Consider the following 19,145-nt stretch of genomic DNA (forward strand, 5'->3'; position numbering starts at 1 on the left):
AATGAGTGAGCCATATACACTAAAACAATTTCAAACATTTGGTATTCCATGGTTCACTGACATACCGAGCAAAGGAACACTACAATTAGGAAAGTTTGTAGCCAAACATAAATAGCAAAATATTTTAAAAGATACAAACTTTTAATCACATTTTGATTTATTACCTTGGTTTGTTTGGGGCAAGCTGTCGACTTGGCCGTCTAATAGACTGGTTTTGTTGTATCTTCATCGAGGTTCTAGGAGATGACCGTGCAAAAGGGTCTGGAGCTGGAGGCTTTTTAGGGATCTTTTTCACCAACCGACTAACCCACTTCTGCTGTTCTTCTGTAGAATTTGCTAACAACAAAAGATTCTTTGCCGTCGAAATATCATAGTAAACTATAAAGAAATATTTGAAAAAGATTAATGTCTAAATTCATCTGAACATAAATAATATTGATGAAGCAAGTAATTCACTATTTACCTTTGCAAGGTGCTATAATCTCCTCCTTTTTGTCCATGTGATCTTTATGACATTTAATATGGCAGCGCCGGCACTCTAAAGCAGGAGGAGGTTTAAACATATGCCACAGTGGCTTCATACAAGCCTCACAGTTGGTTGGGAAATGATAGAGGGTAGGAATAAATTCGTGTCCCTTATGGCAAATATAATTTGATTTTTCTCCCACTGGCTCCACTGGAAATTCTTGTTCCTTCTTACTTTCTCCTTCATTGGCATACAGAATCTATAAGCAGCAAAAAGAATAATGAGTGACTTTCAAAAGAAATTAGTTTTTATGTAGTAACAATTCCTACAGTGTAAATAAAATAATATTAGCCTAAATCATTCAATGAGAAGAAAATGCATTTGATGTTCAAACATTAGTAGGTTCTGTCTAATCAAGAGCTTCTACGAGAAAAGTCACTGGGGACAGTGACTTGGCTCACATTTCAGAAAAAACCTATCTTGTTCAAACATGCCTACTTATTTTCTCCACGACATCTTACTGTGTTTTAGCAATTTAATCTGCATAGGCCAAAAGGTAAATTTTCACTTGATGGGTGTTAAAACGTTTTCCTGGGAGGGAGTATTCAAAAGAATCCCCCGAAGAGATGTGGTAATAATACAGATTGATACTCTACGATTCTCAAAAACAGACAGGCGCGTGATAACTGCAAACACAGCTTTAACGGAAAGATTTGTATTTGGAGAGCTGAGGAAGAAAAGAGGACAGGATGTATAATACACTCCAAATAAACATCATAAGCATACAGAAAATAAGTGGCCAACTCTCCCACAGTACACCAAGCACAACGGCTTTTATATAGAAGGAACTCAATAACTAATTTTTGGTTTGACTAATTTTAAAATGGAAGTAGAGAGGGAAGAATTTGGCTTCACTTTAAATTGGAAGCAAAACGGTTACTGGGTGCAGAATTTAACTTCATAAGCAACTTTTTAAATTTTCTAGACAGCTAAGCATAAAACCAGAAACAGAAGAGAAAAAAACATCCTAACAGGGGTGCCTGGCTGGCTCAGTCAGTAAAGTGGGTAACTCTTGATCTTGGGGTTGTGAGTTCGAGCTCCACGTTGGGTGTACAGATTACTTAAAAATAAAAAAACTTAAAAAAAAAAGCAAATAAAATAAAATAAAAATGTCATAACGCACCTTGAAAACAAGGACAGCAAAGGCCAGAAACATGATATAAACACACTAAACTTTAACAAGTGCAATGGAGAGAGGAATGAAAATGTATCCAAACAGAATAAGCATGAAAGACACAGAAAAAACAAATCACCTTTAAATGGGACTAAAATTGAAAGGTAATCTAAAGAAGGCCCAAGAATAAAGAAACTTGCTATGTCTTGTCATACTAAGAATCTTAGTCTAAAGGTGAAAAAAAACAAAATAAATTCAACCAACCAAAAACAAAATAAAGCTATTTACCTGAAATATCCTTGGAATTTCTTTAGCATCTGCTCTGTATACATCTGTCTGTGTAACTGGTCGGACATGAAATAATTTGCTATAAAAGATTTTTAATAAAGTAATAAAATATTACCAAAGGATCAAATTACATTAGTTATCTATATTTATGTCAGAAGTTAAAACTGACTTTCAACCCATGTTAGAAGGTCAGAGGATACCTTCTTGGTTCTATTAATTCAATCACTCCTTGAGATTTTGAGTATTTCCAGGAACTCAGAAATTTTCTAATTACTTTCAGAGAACAACATATTAAAGACCCATGAAATAAAGATGTTTCAGCTAACTCTATATCCCAGACTTTCATCTCTATGAAGCAAATACAAGAAAATGTAACAACAGTATAGTATGAGCTATACTATATGAGCGTATCTATTTACAGACTATATGAGTAATAAATAGCACTAATTTGACAAAAAAGGTCACATTAGTCTCCTTAAAAGAGAAAGTTTATATATATTCTAATAAAAACACTTACTCTATATCTAAAACCATGTAAGGATTAGATTGTTCTTTATCTTGTTCACTGTCATAGAAAAGAATCTTCTTACTGCTTACAATCACATACTGTTAAAGAGAGGGAGGGAAGGAATTAATGACTAAAGTTAATATATATCTTATTTATTTTCTTTGAAAATAAATTCTACAGCAATAAAAATCTTATAAAATACTTAAGTTAAATAACTAAGAAGTTCTCAATATATCCTTAGAAAAGTCTTCCTTAAAATAACAATAAATTTAGTTTGCATACATTTTAAATAAGCAAATTGGAGAGGAAATAAATACAAATATTTTTTGGATTGACTTAGCTTCAAAATCCAGTAACACAGGTAACCTTATTGCTATGGTTTGAATGTCTGTGTTCTGCCCAAATTTTTATGTAAAACCCTAACACCTAATGAGATGGTGTTAGCGGGAGGGGCCTTTGGAGGTGAATGAATAGGCCATGAGAGGAGAGACCTCCTTAATGGGATTTGTGCCCTTATAAAAGGGGCTCCAGAGATCCCTAGCCCCTTCCCCCATGTGAGGACACAGCAAGAAGTCTGCAAACTGAAAGAGGGCCTTCACCAGAACCCAACCATTTGGCATCCTGATCTTAACTTCCAGGCCCCAGAACTGTGAGAAATAAATTTCTATTGTTCATACACTACCCAGTCTGTTTCGTTACAGCAGCCTGAATACACTAAGACATTTACCAAAAATGAACAGCATAATATCAATAAATCATAGTAACAGAGGAAAAGAAATTAATAGGTCTTTCTATCATACCCAGAGTTGTTTTCCCACTGAAACAGCAAAACACCAAGGCCAACAGACTTATGTTTTCCTAACACAAAAACCTGTTTTATTAATTATGATGATGAAAGGTTTTTCTTTCCCTTCACAAAGATACATTTTATCACATCATTCCAAGGCAGGACGTGCAAAGTTTTATGTGTCTAAAAGTTCTAGTTATATGTATCTTACAATTACAAATGTAAAACGGCTAGAGCTAAACCAAAAGCAAAATAAAAGAACCATATTCAAAAGTATCAATTACCTTTTTAACCCATCCAAACTTCTTAGTGTTGTTTCGTACAGGCAATGAAAGCCATCCTTCTAGTCTTGATTCTATAAATAAGCAGAAGATATGAGGATAAATTTACCAATTCTCCTAAGAAAATGAGGAATTCAGTAAAATTTTAATATAAAAACCACAGAACAAATCAAATATGCCCTTCAGAATTTATCATTACACATTATCTAGGCTATAACAATTAAGCAGGATCAGTATAAGCAAGTTATGGAATGCCAAACAAAATCCAGGTTACAGTACATTGAAAATACATATTCTATAGCTTATAAAGTCAAATGCTCCCTGCTGATTAAATTCATGCATCTGCAAAATTCAGCAGAAAAGTACAAGAAAGAGAAGCAGTTCTCTATTCTCACTAGTGCACCTGCATTAGAATTCTTTATTTTTCCTTTGGAGGCCTATTTATTGATACAGTGCATATGTATCTTCTTCAAAGAGAACACATTTTAAGTGAGTAATTACATGTTCAGAGAAAATGGATTTTTTAAATGGCTAAAATAAAATGAAATAAAATTGTGTATATTACAGATCAAATTTGGTTAATGAATAGCAATATAACTAAAATATTTCTAAATTCCAAAATAGCAAAATCAATAAAATTCTAGTTCAACAAAAGAAACTGCCTGAATCCTCAGAATTTGTTCCAATGTCATCTGATCAGTACCATTTAATGAAATAGTTAGGTGCAACAAGTATTTCTGGAGGTTATTCTTAATAGTCACTTATTGAACTGTGCTAGATGCTTAACATCAATTTTCTTTAATCCTTACAACCCCACGGAAAGGCCACACAGAGATGCACCTCTGACTCCAGAACCCATACCCTCGCATATCAACAACCTTCTAGACTCTATGAACAGAAATGCTGTCATTAAAAACAGCCTATATAACATAACTGTGTCAACATGGCCCTATACTAAATCAGATGATCTCTAACAACAAGTACACTGAATTTTATTGCTAAAATCTAAAACTTCAATACAATCGCTTGTGACTTATGTTATATATGGTTATATAGCTGGGCAATGTGACAACAATGTAAATAACTATAGCTATTTCACTTTGCATTCAATTAGGTAAGAGACTAAATTTTACCTTATGTTCAACTGCTTATACACTAATTTCCTGTGGCATTTACATTAAACATGGTTTGTACTTACACGAACTTTGTGTTAAACAGAGATTTTACATGTTTACCATCTAGTTTCTTCATTTAAACTCTTAAGTCCTTTCAGGGCAAAGACTGGGCCAAATTGTCTTAAACTCTCTTTTATGGCCTAACACAACACTGACTAGCTAAACACTCAATGAAAACCTACCTACATCTTCCCAAACAGTCTAGGTGGGTTTTTTTGTACTGTCACTCTTAATATGAAACTTCAGAAAGAATTTCTCGTTGGCTGAAAATGGATGACACAGGCAGTAAAACCATATGCTCTTAAATGATATAAAGTTGACAAAATAAGTCTTCAAATGTAATAGCCACGCCATATGACAATACCTTTAAAAATACTTGGTTCATGCAGCATTTTCTTTTTAACGGAGACCAGCACAATTTCTTAGAGTTAGTGAATATTAGTTAATGTTATAAAAATTTTGTAAAAGGACTGAAACTAAGGGTAGTGGGGAAAACCCCAAAAGTGAAAGATTTTCAGGATATCACCTGTACCATTAGGTTCCGATGAAATAGGTAAGTAAGGCAAAGATTCTTCTTCTGAGTCAGAATCAGAGTCAAGAAGCATATGAGAACTGGAAGGCTTAGTGGCAATATTGAGAGAAGTAGAGGAACGTTGGTAGGTGAATGACATGGATTCCATAGTGCGTGACTGAGTGATATGAACTAAACACCCAACATAAAAGGAAGTAAGAATGCAGAAAGAAGTTAAGAGAAAATAAAACGAAAATTTGAAAAAAGAGCTACCTATAATATATAAAGAGCTAATTTAAGGAACTAAATATGTGGAATTTTCTTTTGCATTTTTTTCACAAGAATTTTTGTCAAAAATCAATAAATAAAGTTTAAACAGTTGTTTGAATCCCCACTCCAAGGAATATGTTTTTTCTTAAAGAAATGACAAACATTTTTCTCAGGAGCAGTCAATCTCAGGGCTTAACACAATCAACTGCTTTATATTTAAGACAATATTTCAATAAAAATAACATAAAAGCTGAAAATAAATCTGTACCGGGAAATCCATCATCTGCCTCAGCATCCCCTGGTCCACTGCCTATACTGGAACTATCCAGACCGATATGCAACGCCTGGAGCTGTGACCGCAGCTGCTCAATGTCACTATCTTTACTGTCCAGTGTCATCTGCAGTTCAATTCGAATCTGGCTCTCTTCGGCTATTTGCTACAAGAGATTACATTAAATTAATTGGATGCCATATACCTCATAATTTTGCTTAATTCAGTAACAATTATGAAGTAATAGAAATGTTCTATAACCAATAAAATATATATAGACATAAAAATACTTCTACTTCTTAAAAAGAAGTTTTCAATCTAGAGTTCAAAAAGTATTCTTACAGCCTGCATTTCATTCAGTTCTTTCTGATACTTGATCATCTGCTGGGTCAATTTTTCACGTTCAGATTTAAGCTCCATATGTAGCTTTCTATTCTCTTTCTCTTTTCTCCGCACATCAGTGTCACTACCACGCTTGACAGGTTCTTTTCGATTCATTATCTCAGCCAACTTATTCACAGCCTTAAAAACATAAAAATATAAAGTATGTAATCAAATAAAATAAATCATATTGATGGTTCCTGATATTTCACCAATAGCAAGTTATATGACCACTAATAATCTCCTTCCCTATACACACAGGGTAACAGAGAAACACGGTCTATGTTAAATAATGCACTCCTTCATTATTCATTATCCTTCTCCAACCTAGATTAGTTTTTCACTCTCATGTTTTCTGAGAAATGTAATTTAAAATGTTTATAGGGTTGGATCTGATGTCACTTTCTACCACTCTGAGTTTTTAGTTTCAAGAGAGACTTTTACTGGGCAGATCCACTTTTATCCTGGAGGAAGAAAATTTTGCATTGGCGGCATCACATTAGTAAAATACAGTATGTCCAACCAGAGAACTGAGCATCTGGGACCCACAAAGATTCATGCTGTAAATACACAACCATAGAGTTGGCAGAAAGATGGTTCAAGAGCCAAAGGTGCCTTTTCAGACTAACCCTTTCTCAGGCTGTCAGCAAATGTTCACTCTCTATAATTTCTTAAAAGCAAAAAAATTTACCAGATGACAATAAAAATTTAGGAGGGAATGTGATTTCAATATGGAAAAATTAAAGAAACTTAAAGTAAACACTGAACTGGACAATGTTAGCCAAATCTAGCGGCTTGCAACTGGGCAAAAACCAGGGAATTGTGATGGTTCACAAACACCAATATACTCAATGACCGCTACAGTCAATCTGCAGAGGGAGACTAAAAAATTTTCAAAATCCTCTTTATAGTTTATCACACTCACTTGAGTTTTAAGTGTTCTCTCTGTGAGCAGCTGCTTCTCAAACTGTGCTTTAATAGCGGCTGCGCTGATCTCCTCATCTTTCAGCCGTGACAGCTCTGAAACACAGGGAAATGTCAAGATTATATTAATAACTACAGCAGTGACAAAACATTAGCCATATTTAAAATAAACTTTATTCTTTGTTAATACATACGTTCTTGGGCATCTTTCAATTTGTTATTTAATTCTTCTTTCTCATTTGCAAGATTGGCAACATCACTAGTTAGTGTCCTATTCGTTTCTTCAAGCTAAAATATGAAGTGGAAAAAAAAATCATATCCCAATTTACAAAATCTAAGTTATAAAGCAATTATTCAAAATAAAAATAGACTAGAATGCCACTAAACTCTTATTTTTCTAAGTACATCTATCTCTACACTTTGTGGCTCTGTGGAACCTTATGGAACTTCACCCTTGATGAAAATTGCGCTAACCATCACAGACTTCGTGTGCACCCCAGGAAGCCAAAACCTGCCCCTTCTCTCAAAAATCCTTAGCAGCCTTTTTAATGAGAAAAACATTTAAAAAACTAAAAACAAACACTGTAACAAAGCTCTGCATTTCATCATGTAGAATAAACAAATTTTAAAATGGTAGTATTTCTTTCAGAACATTTTAAAACAAAATTTTACTAAAGAAGCTGACATCCTTGTTTATTATTCTCTCCAAATCCTACTCCTACTCTTCCTTCCCATCCAAAAAAAATTGTATTGTGAATTACGTGTTCATCCTCCCCACCCATGACTATATACTTTTGTTACAAACACATAAAACAGTAAATAGTGTGGTTTTATGTGATTTTAAATTGTCCATAAACAGCATCACACTGTATCTTTCTGTAATTGCTTTCACTGGACATTACATTAAGAATTAAACTGTTGGCATATAAAGATCTTTTTTTTTTTTTAAAGATTTTATTTATTGGACAGAGAGACACAGCGAGAGAGGGAACACAAAGAGGGGGAGGGACAGAGGAAGAAGCAGGCTTCCCGTGGGGCAGGGAGCCCGATGCGAGGCTTGATCCCAGGACCCTCGGATCATGACCTGAGCTGAAGGCAGACGCTTAACGACTGAGCCACCCAGGCGCCCCTTGGCATATAAAGATCTTAATTAATTTATTTTAACTGACACAGTAGTTCCATCTTCTACCTCATTTCATTTATCCATTCATTCGTCTATTGATAAGACATCTGAATTTTGGGGGTGTCTGGATGGCGCAGTCAGTTAAGAGTCTGCCTTCAGCTTAGGTCATGATCTTGGGGTCCTGGGATCAAGCCCCACGTCAGGCCCCCTGCTCAGCCAGGAGTCTGCTTCTCCCTCTCCCTTTGCCCCTCCCCCTCCTTGGGCTCTCTCACTCTCTCCTTCTCTCACATAAATAAATAAAATCTTTAAAAAAAAAAAAATAATAAACTTCCACATATTTTAGGACCTTCTCAGGTCCCCTCCCTCTTTGGGAGCTTTGTTTTTTTGGGGAGCTTTGTTTGTTTTTTTTTAACTTTAAACAAGTAAAGCGAGAGAGGGAACACAAGCAGGGGGAGTGGGAGAGGAAGAAGCAGGCTTCCCACGGAGCAGGGAGCCTGAGTGGGACTCGATCCCAGGACCCTGAGATCATGACCTGAGCCAAAGGCAAATGCTTAATGATTGAGCCACCCAGGCGCCCTCTTTGGAAGCTTTGTATTATCACTTTACTATCGTTCAATAAACTTTGCTTTGGGGCATCTGGGTGGCTCAGACTGTTTAAGTGTGTGCCTTTGGCTCAGGTCATGATCCCAGGGTCCTGGAATCGAGCCCCGCACTGGGCTCCCTGCTCAGTGGGAAGCCTGCTTCTCCCTCTCCCTCTGCCGCTCCCCCTGATTGCGCTCTCTCTCTCTATTTCAATTTATTTAATTCTTCTTTCTCATTTCTTCAACCTAAATAAATAAATAAAATCTATTAAAAAAAAGACATTTGCATTTTTGCTATTACAAATATTTATGCTGCTATGAAATAAATAATAAAATAAAATAAAATCTATTAAAAAAATTTGAATTTTTGCTATTACAAATATTTATGCTGCTATGAAAACTGTGCCTAAATTTCTTCAGCGTATTTATCTCAATATAGACTTTCTCTGGATTATGTGAATATTTAAACTTTCACATTTTGAATATTTAAAATACTTAAAATAATAAATATTTAAAATTGCCATACCACTTACTATACTATGCCATCTACATTTACACTCTCCATAGTTGTAAACGAGAATGTCATTTCCCACATGTCTTTCAAACACCTGAAATTAGTCAGATACTGAATTATGCCACTGTAGTGAGTATGAAATGGTATTTCAAAGTTATTTTATCTAGCCTTTCCTGAAAAGTAGTATGTTAAGCATCTGCTTATGTATTTAGGGTTTTCTCTTTTGGCCTATTTTTCTTCTGGATTGTTTAACTTTTTCTTAGTGAGTTCAAAGGAGTACCACATGTGTTCCTGATACTGGTCCCTTGATTAACGAATACATTCCAATATCTTCTCCCTCTAATTTGTTTGTTCTCTTCTGCTACAGTAAGTTTTGGATTTCGTTCTAATTGTTTAAAATTTTTCTTTTTCACATTTAGGTCTTTAAGATAGCTAGAATTTATTTTTGTTATGTTGTAAAAGGTAAGGATCTAACTTTATTCCTTTCCCTATAAAAATAGAGTCATCCCAAACCATTTATTACATCTGAATCCTTTTCCACCGATGTGTCTATTACCACTACAACCATATACCACATTCCTATATGTGCATGAATCTGGTTCTGGCCTCCCTACTCATTTCCACTGAACAGGATTAAATATCCTTGTTCCAATACCACACTCTCTAACCACTGTAGCAATTTAATGACAAATTCAACTACTTGATATTTTACTTCTCTTTGAAATTTTCATGACAATTTTTTTCAACCTGCCATAGGAGTACCTTCATGGTAGTTTCAAGATTCTTTTCAACTAAACTTTGTTTGACAAGGAAAAAAAAAAAAAAGCTTATACTGTTTCTGCGTCTGGTATTTCCCTTTCACTTTAGTTCTTTCACTCTGAATTTACCAAAAGGTAGCGCGCCATTGGAAGTAGTTCTTTTTTGAGCCTCTGTCTGCCAAACACTGAGAAGCTAATGTTCACTGGATCCAAAATCCTATAGCCAGCATATAAGATTTTTCATTTCCAACTGCAGTACTTCCCTAGTGCTTTTAAGGAAGAGTGATGATACAGGAATTTAATTAAAATCAAAAAAGAACTGAAAATTTTACTTACAGATGCAATTGTAGCATCTTTTTCAGTGAGCTCCTGTTTGTGTCTAGCCATCATCTCTTTGATCTCAAGCTCCTTCATGATTTTCTCTTTTTCCAAATCAGAATATTGCTCTTCAGCAATTGAACGAGCCAGCTGCTCTGAATCTGCTTTGGTCAAGGTGATCTCCAGTTGAGCAGCCAAGGAGTCCCTACATTTTAATGACACATTATTTTAATGTCCAATTTTCACTAGGAAGTCCAAGTTTTTGTGTAATGCACTTCATCAACAAATTCTTACTTGGAGTATAGTAGGCACCGTTCTAGAAGAGTACATGACTATGAACAAAAGAGACAAGGATCTTATTTTTACCTTTCTTCCTGTAAGTCCTGTTTCTTCTGTTGTAACTCTTTACAAAGTTTGGTCTTTTCTTCACATTCTTCTTTAAGTTCCCTCACCTGTGTTTTATAGAGGGTCTAAATAGCAAAACAGAACAGAAACATGTCATTGCCACCACCACCGTCACCACCATCATCGTCGATTTTATTTCTACAAAGTCTATCCAGACAAAAAGTCAAGTTGGACACATACAAGTATGTTCCTGAACACTGAGTAATACTGGGATCCTTGGGCAAATTAACAGTGAATGAGCTTTTCTGGTAAATCAACCAATTAACTAATAAAAGTTCCACTCGTAATTTAGAAGCTAGATTTTCAACTGGAGATCAGACAAAGTTTCTCATTAAACGACACAAGACTGGCAGAATAAATAAAGAGGCAAAGAAAAATATTACTAATTTGTTTATTTTTTTAAAGTTTTTAAAAATTTATTTATTTGACAGAGAGATAGCAAGAGCAGGAACACAATTAGGGAGAGTGGGAGAGGGAGAAGCAGGCTTCCTGCCAAGCAGGGAGCCTGATGCGGGGCTCAATCCCAGGACCCTGGGATCATGACCTGAGCCGGAAGCAGACACTTAACGACTGAGCCACCCAGGTGCCCCAAAATATTACTAATTTAGACAAGAAAATTTTGTTGGCTTAAATGAAACACAGGTGACATTACTATGTCATATTTTAAAACTGATCTAAAAAAGTACAAACATTAAAATGACAATTTTATTTCTTTCACTATGAAAATTCTACCTCAAAAAGCCATCCTTTTTTTAATCAACTTCATAGGGTATTGTGCTTAGAACTATCATTCTAGCAATGATAATAGATCTCTGTTAAGCTATCAACAGTCATTTGCCCAGCTGTTCTTTTTATATGGGTTGTGTGGTACAAAACATCCTATCCAAATCCCTGTCTGGTATTCACTATAAGAATCTATTCTAAAGACAAGAATCATTCTCCTAGTTCTGCAGCAAAAAAAATTTTTAAATTTTACAAATACGGTAATTTTCAAATTAATGTATCTGGAACTTACTGAGAAATACTGCTCCGCTTCAAGCTGATCCTGAAGTTCTTTCATTTGCCCATCTGCATCTTGACGTTCTCTGTGCGGACATTAAAGCAAAGGTTCAAATAAGCTACACATATAATAAACTAGCAACTCTTGAAATGTGGCCTAGGGAACCACTGGGCATCCCCCGACCCTTAAAAAAACCCAAGAGGTCAAATTATTTTCCTAATACGAATCATCACTGCATTGTTTTAATTCTCATCCTCTCACGAGTGCATATGGACTTTTCTTGAAGTTATACAACATAATGATTCATCATTTCAACAGCTAATGAATGTGTGTTTGTATGCTCTGGTGTTTTAAAATTTTCCGTTTTAATTTCTAACACAAAAAATATCATTAGACATAACTCACATAAATAAAAAATTTTTAAGATAATTTTTAAGAGTATAAAGGGGTCCTGAAATCAAGTAGTGATTAAAGCAGTAATACTAAATTACATATTCTCAAACATTCACTGTGATCAGCCATTTCTGCCAACCAAGTAGGAGAATTAAAAGAGCATCTGAAAATTGGTTATCTTAGGATGACTAAAAAAATGACAGGGAGGGGAGGAAAGGAGTGCTCATTTTTATGTTTAAATGTGGATGTTAAATGTGCATGGATCTGCACATATTAAAAAAATTCACTGAGTGCTACATATTTGTGTATTTTTTTCTGTATGTATATTAATCTTCAATAAAGAAATATAGGTAAATAAAAAATAAGTAAAAAAAAAAAAAAGCAAGCCTAACAACCCATTTAAGAGGTTGGGTTGAAATAAGTTAAACTTTTGGGTTATTAAAAAAAAAAAAAACATAAAAATTACAATTATTCCAACTCAAAGCTAAGGGGGAAAAATCATGTTGGAGAACAACACAACATATATGATACAATTAAAAAACAAAAAAACCCCCAAAATCTACAAAAAACTCAACCCTATATACACTTATACAGATGTATATAGGAGAGACAAAGAAGAAGATATGGAAGGATAACTAACAAACTGCTACTGTTCTCTCTAGAAAGATGAACTATGTCTGCATTCATAAAGGGGAAATGGGGGCACCTAGGTGGCTCAGTCGGTTAGGCATCCAACTCTTGATTTCTGCTGAGGTCATGATCTCAGGGTTGTGGGACTGAGCCCAGTGTCAGGCTCCATGCTCAGCGGGGAGATTCTTGAGATTCTATCTCTCCCTCTCCCTCCCCACCCCAACACGTGATCTCTTTCTCTCTAAAATAAATAAATAAGGGGTGCCTGGGTAGCTCAGTCAGGTTAAGCATCTGCCTTTGGTTCAGGTCATGATCTCAGGGACCTGGGCTAGAGCCCTGGGTTGGGCTCCCTGTCAGCGGGGAGCCTGCTTCCCTCTCTTTCTGCCACTGCCCTGCTTGTGTTCTCTCATCCTCTCTCTCTCAAATAAATAAGATCTTTAAATAAATAAATAAACAAATAAATCTTTAAAAAAATAAAAATAAAAAATAAAGAGAAGCATACACTTTTTCTTTTTAATTATAGTTCTGAGAATTTTATAGGGAGAAAACATTTGAATGCCACTTGGATATTTAAAAATACATACAGGAAGAAAGACTCAGATCAAATGATTTAATCATACTATTTTCAATCTGTGTATTGCTTAAGGCTTTTATTCTTATTCTTATTTAATAAAATTTGGTCACTTTGTTTACTTATTGGTTCTTAAAACCTCGATATAAAGGAAGTTATCATTCAATATCACTTGTCTGTGCTGTATCTGTATTTTATTATTAAGGTATGTACTATTAAAAATGATGATTCTTATTTTTCTGAATCAAAAATGTGGAAGATGCTAATAATAATATATAAAAGGTCAATTTTTAAGATGATCTCGTCATTACCAGCTAAGCCCACTTGCAGCAAACCTCAGTATACTTTTAATACTGTGATCTTGACAAGCTGCTATCATTCGTTTATATGTAACTTTAAAAACCCAATATTTATCAGGTATTTAAGAAAAGTATTTTTCAAAAAAAAAAACAAAAACCCACATAATATGCACATGGTTGCAATTAAATACTACAGAATGCCACAGAAAAAAATTACAAAGAAAAGTAGCAGTCTCCTTATCCACACCCTAGACACCCTAATCCTACTCCCCTAGAGGAATTTACTTGTTTCACTTCTGTGTTCTGTTCTTTTGACAATTACCTCCACATCTCAGCTTATTTAAATCTGGACACAAATTGAAAATACTATTTACCAATCCTCCACTGCCAAAATAGGAAGTGAGCTCTTACCATCCCTAACCTCTCCCCAACCCCTATAATACAGTTGTATCACTGGCCTCAGCCACATAACCACGCCTCACTTCCTACTGCATCAACCACAAACCACAACCCCCCACCCCAGTTTGTGATGAGAACTGCAACACTCCCAACTTTTATCTTGTTTTTGAAATTTCATGAGAACATGTCCAAATGTGGGTCTCTTCTCATTTATTTCCTTCTGAGTCCTTTCAATATAAAGACTTCTCTTTCAGCTAAAGGAAACTTTTTTTTTTAAGATTGTATTTATTTGAGAGAGAAAGAGTGCAAGAGAGAGAGTGAGAACATGAGCAGGGGGAGGTCAAAGGGAGGAGAAGCAGACCCCCCAATGAGCAGGAAGCCTGACCTGGGGCTCAATCCCAGGACCCCAAGATCATGACCGAGCTGAAGGCAGACACTTAACCGACTGAGCCACCCAGATGCCCCTATTATTTAATAACTTCCTCCACTTAGTTTCTCTAGACTTTTTTGGTGCTGCAACTCCTGGGACAGTCTCTGTGTCTTATCTGTTTCTCTCATATCTTCCATGTCATTCCCTCTTGTTCTATGTCTGACGAAATTTCTTTGAATTTTTCTTTGAACCATCCTAATAAATGTATATGAGTCATTTTTAACCTTTGACAGCTCTTCCTATTCTGGCTGCCCTTTTTGCATTATGCCAGGTTCTTGTTTAATGGAAGCAGTATCTCCTACAAGTTTTTGATCAATTTTAATTATTACCAACAGGCTTTTTTTTTGGTTTGTGCTTCTCTTTGTTAATTTCTCTTCTTTCCTTGATATATTTTTCATCTGGGGATATGTTCCCTTTTTCTTTATCATAGTCTTTCTCTTTCACACTGCACACTATCCTCAAATGCATAGTGATACTTGGTTATTCACTTACAAAGGAGATGATAGAAATTTTAATCTCTATGCATGTGGAAGAGGTTTTCTACCTAGCAAACTTCAGTTTAAGATGAGAGGTTTAAAAAGCCACATAAGCAGGGGGACCCCTAAAAGGCAAAATGAGAACTCACTCCATACTAGCAGCTCTAATTATCTGCAAAGGGTATGCCCAATTTCTTTCCTTCTTTCTTTCCTTTCTTTCTTTCTTTTTTAAGATTTTATTTATTTATTTGAGAGAGAGAGACAGCGAGAGAAGGAACACAAGCAGGGGAGTGGGAGAGGGAGAAGCAGGCTTCCTGCGGAGCAGGGAGCCTGATGCAGGGCTCGATCCCAGGACCCCAGGATCAGGACCTGAGCCGAAGGCAGACGCTTAACGACTGAGCCCCCCAGGCGCCCCTGAAACATTTTCTTCTTCACTAATACTTCACTTCATACATACTCCTGGCTGCTGCTTCCTCTGCCCTGTACATCATTAGTGAGGTTTCCACTTGCACTACCTCATTTACTAAGGAAACTTCTTGTCTTCCAATCCCTCGTAATTCTTGATATGGATTTATGCATTTAAAAAATTCCTTTACTAAAGTTTTATTGGAATCTTGGAAGGAAGACAAGATATGTATGTTGACCATTTTCAAATGCAAGCCTACATATAGCACTTCATATGTAAATTCCCATTGCACATATGTATCATTTTATCCTGGTATTCCAATTACTTACATACCCATCTTACCTCTCCCTAAGGAGTAACTTCTGATAAAATGCTACTAAGATTCTTAAAGGTACGAAATGTACCTGATTCATCTTTGAATCTCCCACAGTGACTATGAGTGCCTTACACATTACAGGTAAGCATTCATTCATGCAACATTTGAGAATGTACTAAGTGCAAGACATTAATTAGCGGTTGGAGAGAACAAAACAGAAAAAGAGATGGTTGCCATTCAGTGAACTTATAATGTACTAGGTGGTTAAGACAACAAATGTGAGTTCTTTGGGGGAAAGGGGATTGGGAACTGAAGGATTAAGAAACAACAGATCCATGTGTACTTACAAAGAAAACGAGGGGCATATATAGTAAGTACTATAAATTTGATATAAGCAAAATGTAATTAGATCAAGAGAGGAAACACAATCTAGATGTTTAATCAGCTCTTACATTCATATAACCACTAACCACTATGGTTAGAACAGATACTATGGAGAATATCTATTTAGTCAAGTTGTTTTAAGAGTCCACAGCTTGCACTCTTGACCAAAACTGGGCCAATGAATTCCATCCCAGAACTTAGGGTACTTTCTGAAAGTGGGGTCCAGAAAAGTCAAATCAGAGTCTCTCCAAATAAATGAAGCTATAAGATATATCTCTAGAGCTTGTCCTTCTTTAAAGACCAAGTTTTCTGTTAAATGGAAAAAAATAGGTCTAAAATGAGAGAGAAGAATAAAGCTAATATATAGGGAAAAAAAAAACAAAGATGAAGATACCTAAATATTGTTCAAGTTTCTAGTTCTAATTTTCAAAAGTTGAAATCTCATCAAGTTTAAGAGTCTAGGTTTACCCAGGCAACAGATCAGCAAAAAGAACAAAATCTTTTAAATCATCCTTTCCTAGATAGTGTCAATATAAGAATGCTTGCTCATCCTTTCCTAAATAGTGTCAATCTTATTGACCTGTCACAGGTCTGTAAAAAGCAAGCAATTAACAATGATGATAAGAAGAGAGGAATAGTCGCAGTAGTATAGTAGTTTTGGGGTTGTTTTTTCTTTTTAGATTTTATTTGTCAGAATGAGAAAGAGAGAGAGAGAGTGTGCATAAGCAGGGGGTGTGGCAGGCAGAGGGAGAAGATGTGGAACTTGATCCTAGGACCCTGGGATCATGACCTGAGCTGAAGGTAGATGCTTAACTGAGTCACTGAGGCATCCCTGCAGTATAGTAGTATTAACAGTAATAGTTGTACTAGTAAAGGCCCCTACCGTTTATTGTGTGCTAGATGCTATAAATATATCATTGTTATCCTTACAGAATGCCTAACAAGGAAGCTCTTACTGCCTCTTTTTGTAGGTTTTATGATAAAAGGCTCAAAAAGGGGGCACCTGGATGGCTCAGTCAGTTAAGTGTCCTACTCTTGATTTCAGTTCAGGTTATGAACTCAGGGTCCTGGGACTGAGCCCCACATTGGGCTCTGCGCTTAGTGGGGAGTCTGCTTGAGGATTCTCTGCCCCCACCCTGCTCGTGCTCTCTCACTCTCTCTCTAAAATAAATAAAGAAATCTTAAAAAAAAAAAAAAGGCTCAGAGAGGTTAAATATTTTGCCTGATGTTGGTCAGCTAGTAAGTAACGGGACTGGAATTCATACCTCAATCTGTATCCAAAACCTATGTTCTTTCCAAATAACTGGGATCCAATATGACCTTTGATCATGATTCAGAAGTATTTATACTATTAATGACTGAATGGGACAAACTTTAATGGTATATTTACTGTACACCTTAAAGGATTTTAACACTATGTTTTCTATTTTCTAAGCAAATTAAATAGAATACTAAAGTGTATCATAAAAAATGATTTAAAAATTTATATGATATTTGCTTAATAATCAAACATGTTCAAGTCCCAGAAACTGAAGGAACAAACAAAAAGCACATGGACAGGGCGCCTGGGTGGCTCAGTTGGTTAAGCGACTGCCTTCGGCTCAGGTCATGATCCCGGAGTCCCTGGATCGAGTCCCGCATCGGGCTCCCTGCTTGGCGGGGAGTCTGCTTCTCCCTCTGACCCTCCCCCCTCTCATGTGCTCTCTCTCATTCTCTCTCTCACAAATAAATAAATAAAATCTTAAAAAAAAAAAAAAGCACATGGACAGTAAGCTTGAAGAACAGTGCTGAGAAGGAATCTTAAGAGCATGAAGTGAAAATCCCAGACAGTTTCTTCTAGTCCAACAGCAACATTCTATCATTTTATCATAATAAGGTAGAAGTAGTAAACAATCACTGGAGAAGCAAATATAATCTTCTTGAAGGACAACAGTGGCACTCAACACATTACTTATACAGAAAAAAAGGGCAAATGTGGTCAAGACTATGATGACATGATCAAAAGAAAATCCCCAGGTAAATCAAAATTAAGATAATTTACATGTGGATAGTTTTACATATTAATAAAACTTTGTCTCAAACAATTTACTTACTTTCGAAGTTCAGCATTCTGCTTTTCCAAGCTCATTTTCATTTCCATGAGATGATTATTCTCTTGTTTTAACTGCTTTTCTGACATTTTTAGTGTGTTAACTTGCTGTGTTTGCATCTTCAAGTCATTTTGTGTAAGGCAGCGCTTCTGAGTTTCCTGCTCTATTTTTAATGTCAAATTTCTAACCTAAAAAATAAATTGTCTACTTGGTAAAATGTAAGTAATGATTTGATCTTTCTTATCAATGAAGCTTGCAGCAAATATGATCATGCAAAACAGACTTTGCCCTTAGGCAGTTAATTCATTTCATGAGAAAATATTTTTATGTATTTCTGATGTCCTATTTTTTAAATAAAATATGGGTCTTTACAGTAAAAATAACTTAAAAATTTTTAAATTATGTGTCATTATTTAGCATATCAGCCAAATTCAGTAAAATTAAAGGCTGCAGAATATTATTTTATAAGAAAAAAATTTAAATTATGAAACTATCATTACACATTACAGATAAACCTAAGTTGATTATGAATTTATTACACAGTTTATTATTACTTATTAGTAAACTTCATACTCACATCCTCATTTAGCACATCTTTCTGTTTAAGGAGTTCATTGATTCTCTGCTGTGACTGTTTGAGGTCACAGTCAAATATAGAGCATCTCTTCTCAGCTTCCAGCAATAGGTTCTCCACTTTCTGCTTTAACGTCCTTTCCTCTGAGAGCTTTTTCTCCATTTCTATTGCCACAAAAATGGACACAATCATGTTCACAAACAAAATATGCATATCAAAAATGCATGACACAGTGCTATAAAAATTATAGTAAATGATGATAGCTTAAAAACATTTTTTAAATTTCCAATTTAATATTTTCATCACCCTTCTTAATGAGTTTGAAATGTCAACAGTTTCATGCTTGGAATTCAGGCATTTATTTCATTTGCAGTGTGGAAAAACCTACCACACTGCAATATTACATCTATTCCAATGGAAGTAAAATAATTCTGCATTCACT

The 19,145-nt window shown here is 35.4% G+C and overlaps 1 protein-coding gene across 9 annotated transcripts in view; it reads right to left on the reverse strand.

Annotated features, from left to right (window-relative positions):
- ROCK2 (Rho associated coiled-coil containing protein kinase 2) overlaps positions 1-19,145 on the reverse strand; it is a 144,205-nt gene that overhangs the window by 11,016 nt on the left and 114,044 nt on the right. For 6 of the 9 annotated variants that reach the window (XM_035000594.1, XM_035000595.1, XM_035000592.1 and 3 more), the window contains exons 19-33: positions 18,707-18,867; positions 18,133-18,317; positions 11,751-11,820; positions 10,697-10,800; positions 10,349-10,535; positions 7,231-7,324; positions 7,038-7,132; positions 6,074-6,253; positions 5,729-5,897; positions 5,206-5,382; positions 3,508-3,578; positions 2,446-2,534; positions 1,929-2,007; positions 464-725; positions 165-378 (exon numbers count right to left, since the gene is read on the reverse strand). In XM_035000594.1, coding sequence (XP_034856485.1) covers positions 165-378; positions 464-725; positions 1,929-2,007; positions 2,446-2,534; positions 3,508-3,578; positions 5,206-5,382; positions 5,729-5,897; positions 6,074-6,253; positions 7,038-7,132; positions 7,231-7,324; positions 10,349-10,535; positions 10,697-10,800; positions 11,751-11,820; positions 18,133-18,317; positions 18,707-18,867 — 2,137 coding nt within the window. The remainder of the gene's footprint in view (positions 1-164; positions 379-463; positions 726-1,928; positions 2,008-2,445; positions 2,535-3,507; positions 3,579-5,205; positions 5,383-5,728; positions 5,898-6,073; positions 6,254-7,037; positions 7,133-7,230; positions 7,325-10,348; positions 10,536-10,696; positions 10,801-11,750; positions 11,821-18,132; positions 18,318-18,706; positions 18,868-19,145) is intronic. The other 3 variants (XM_035000598.1, XM_035000596.1, XM_035000591.1) reach the window with 2 other exon arrangements.

The sequence above is a fragment of the Mirounga leonina genome, unplaced genomic scaffold (genome assembly GCF_011800145.1).
Source record: "Mirounga leonina isolate KUSES-001 unplaced genomic scaffold, KU_Mleo_1.0 Mir_125, whole genome shotgun sequence".
Taxonomy (NCBI): Eukaryota; Metazoa; Chordata; class Mammalia; order Carnivora; family Phocidae; genus Mirounga; species Mirounga leonina.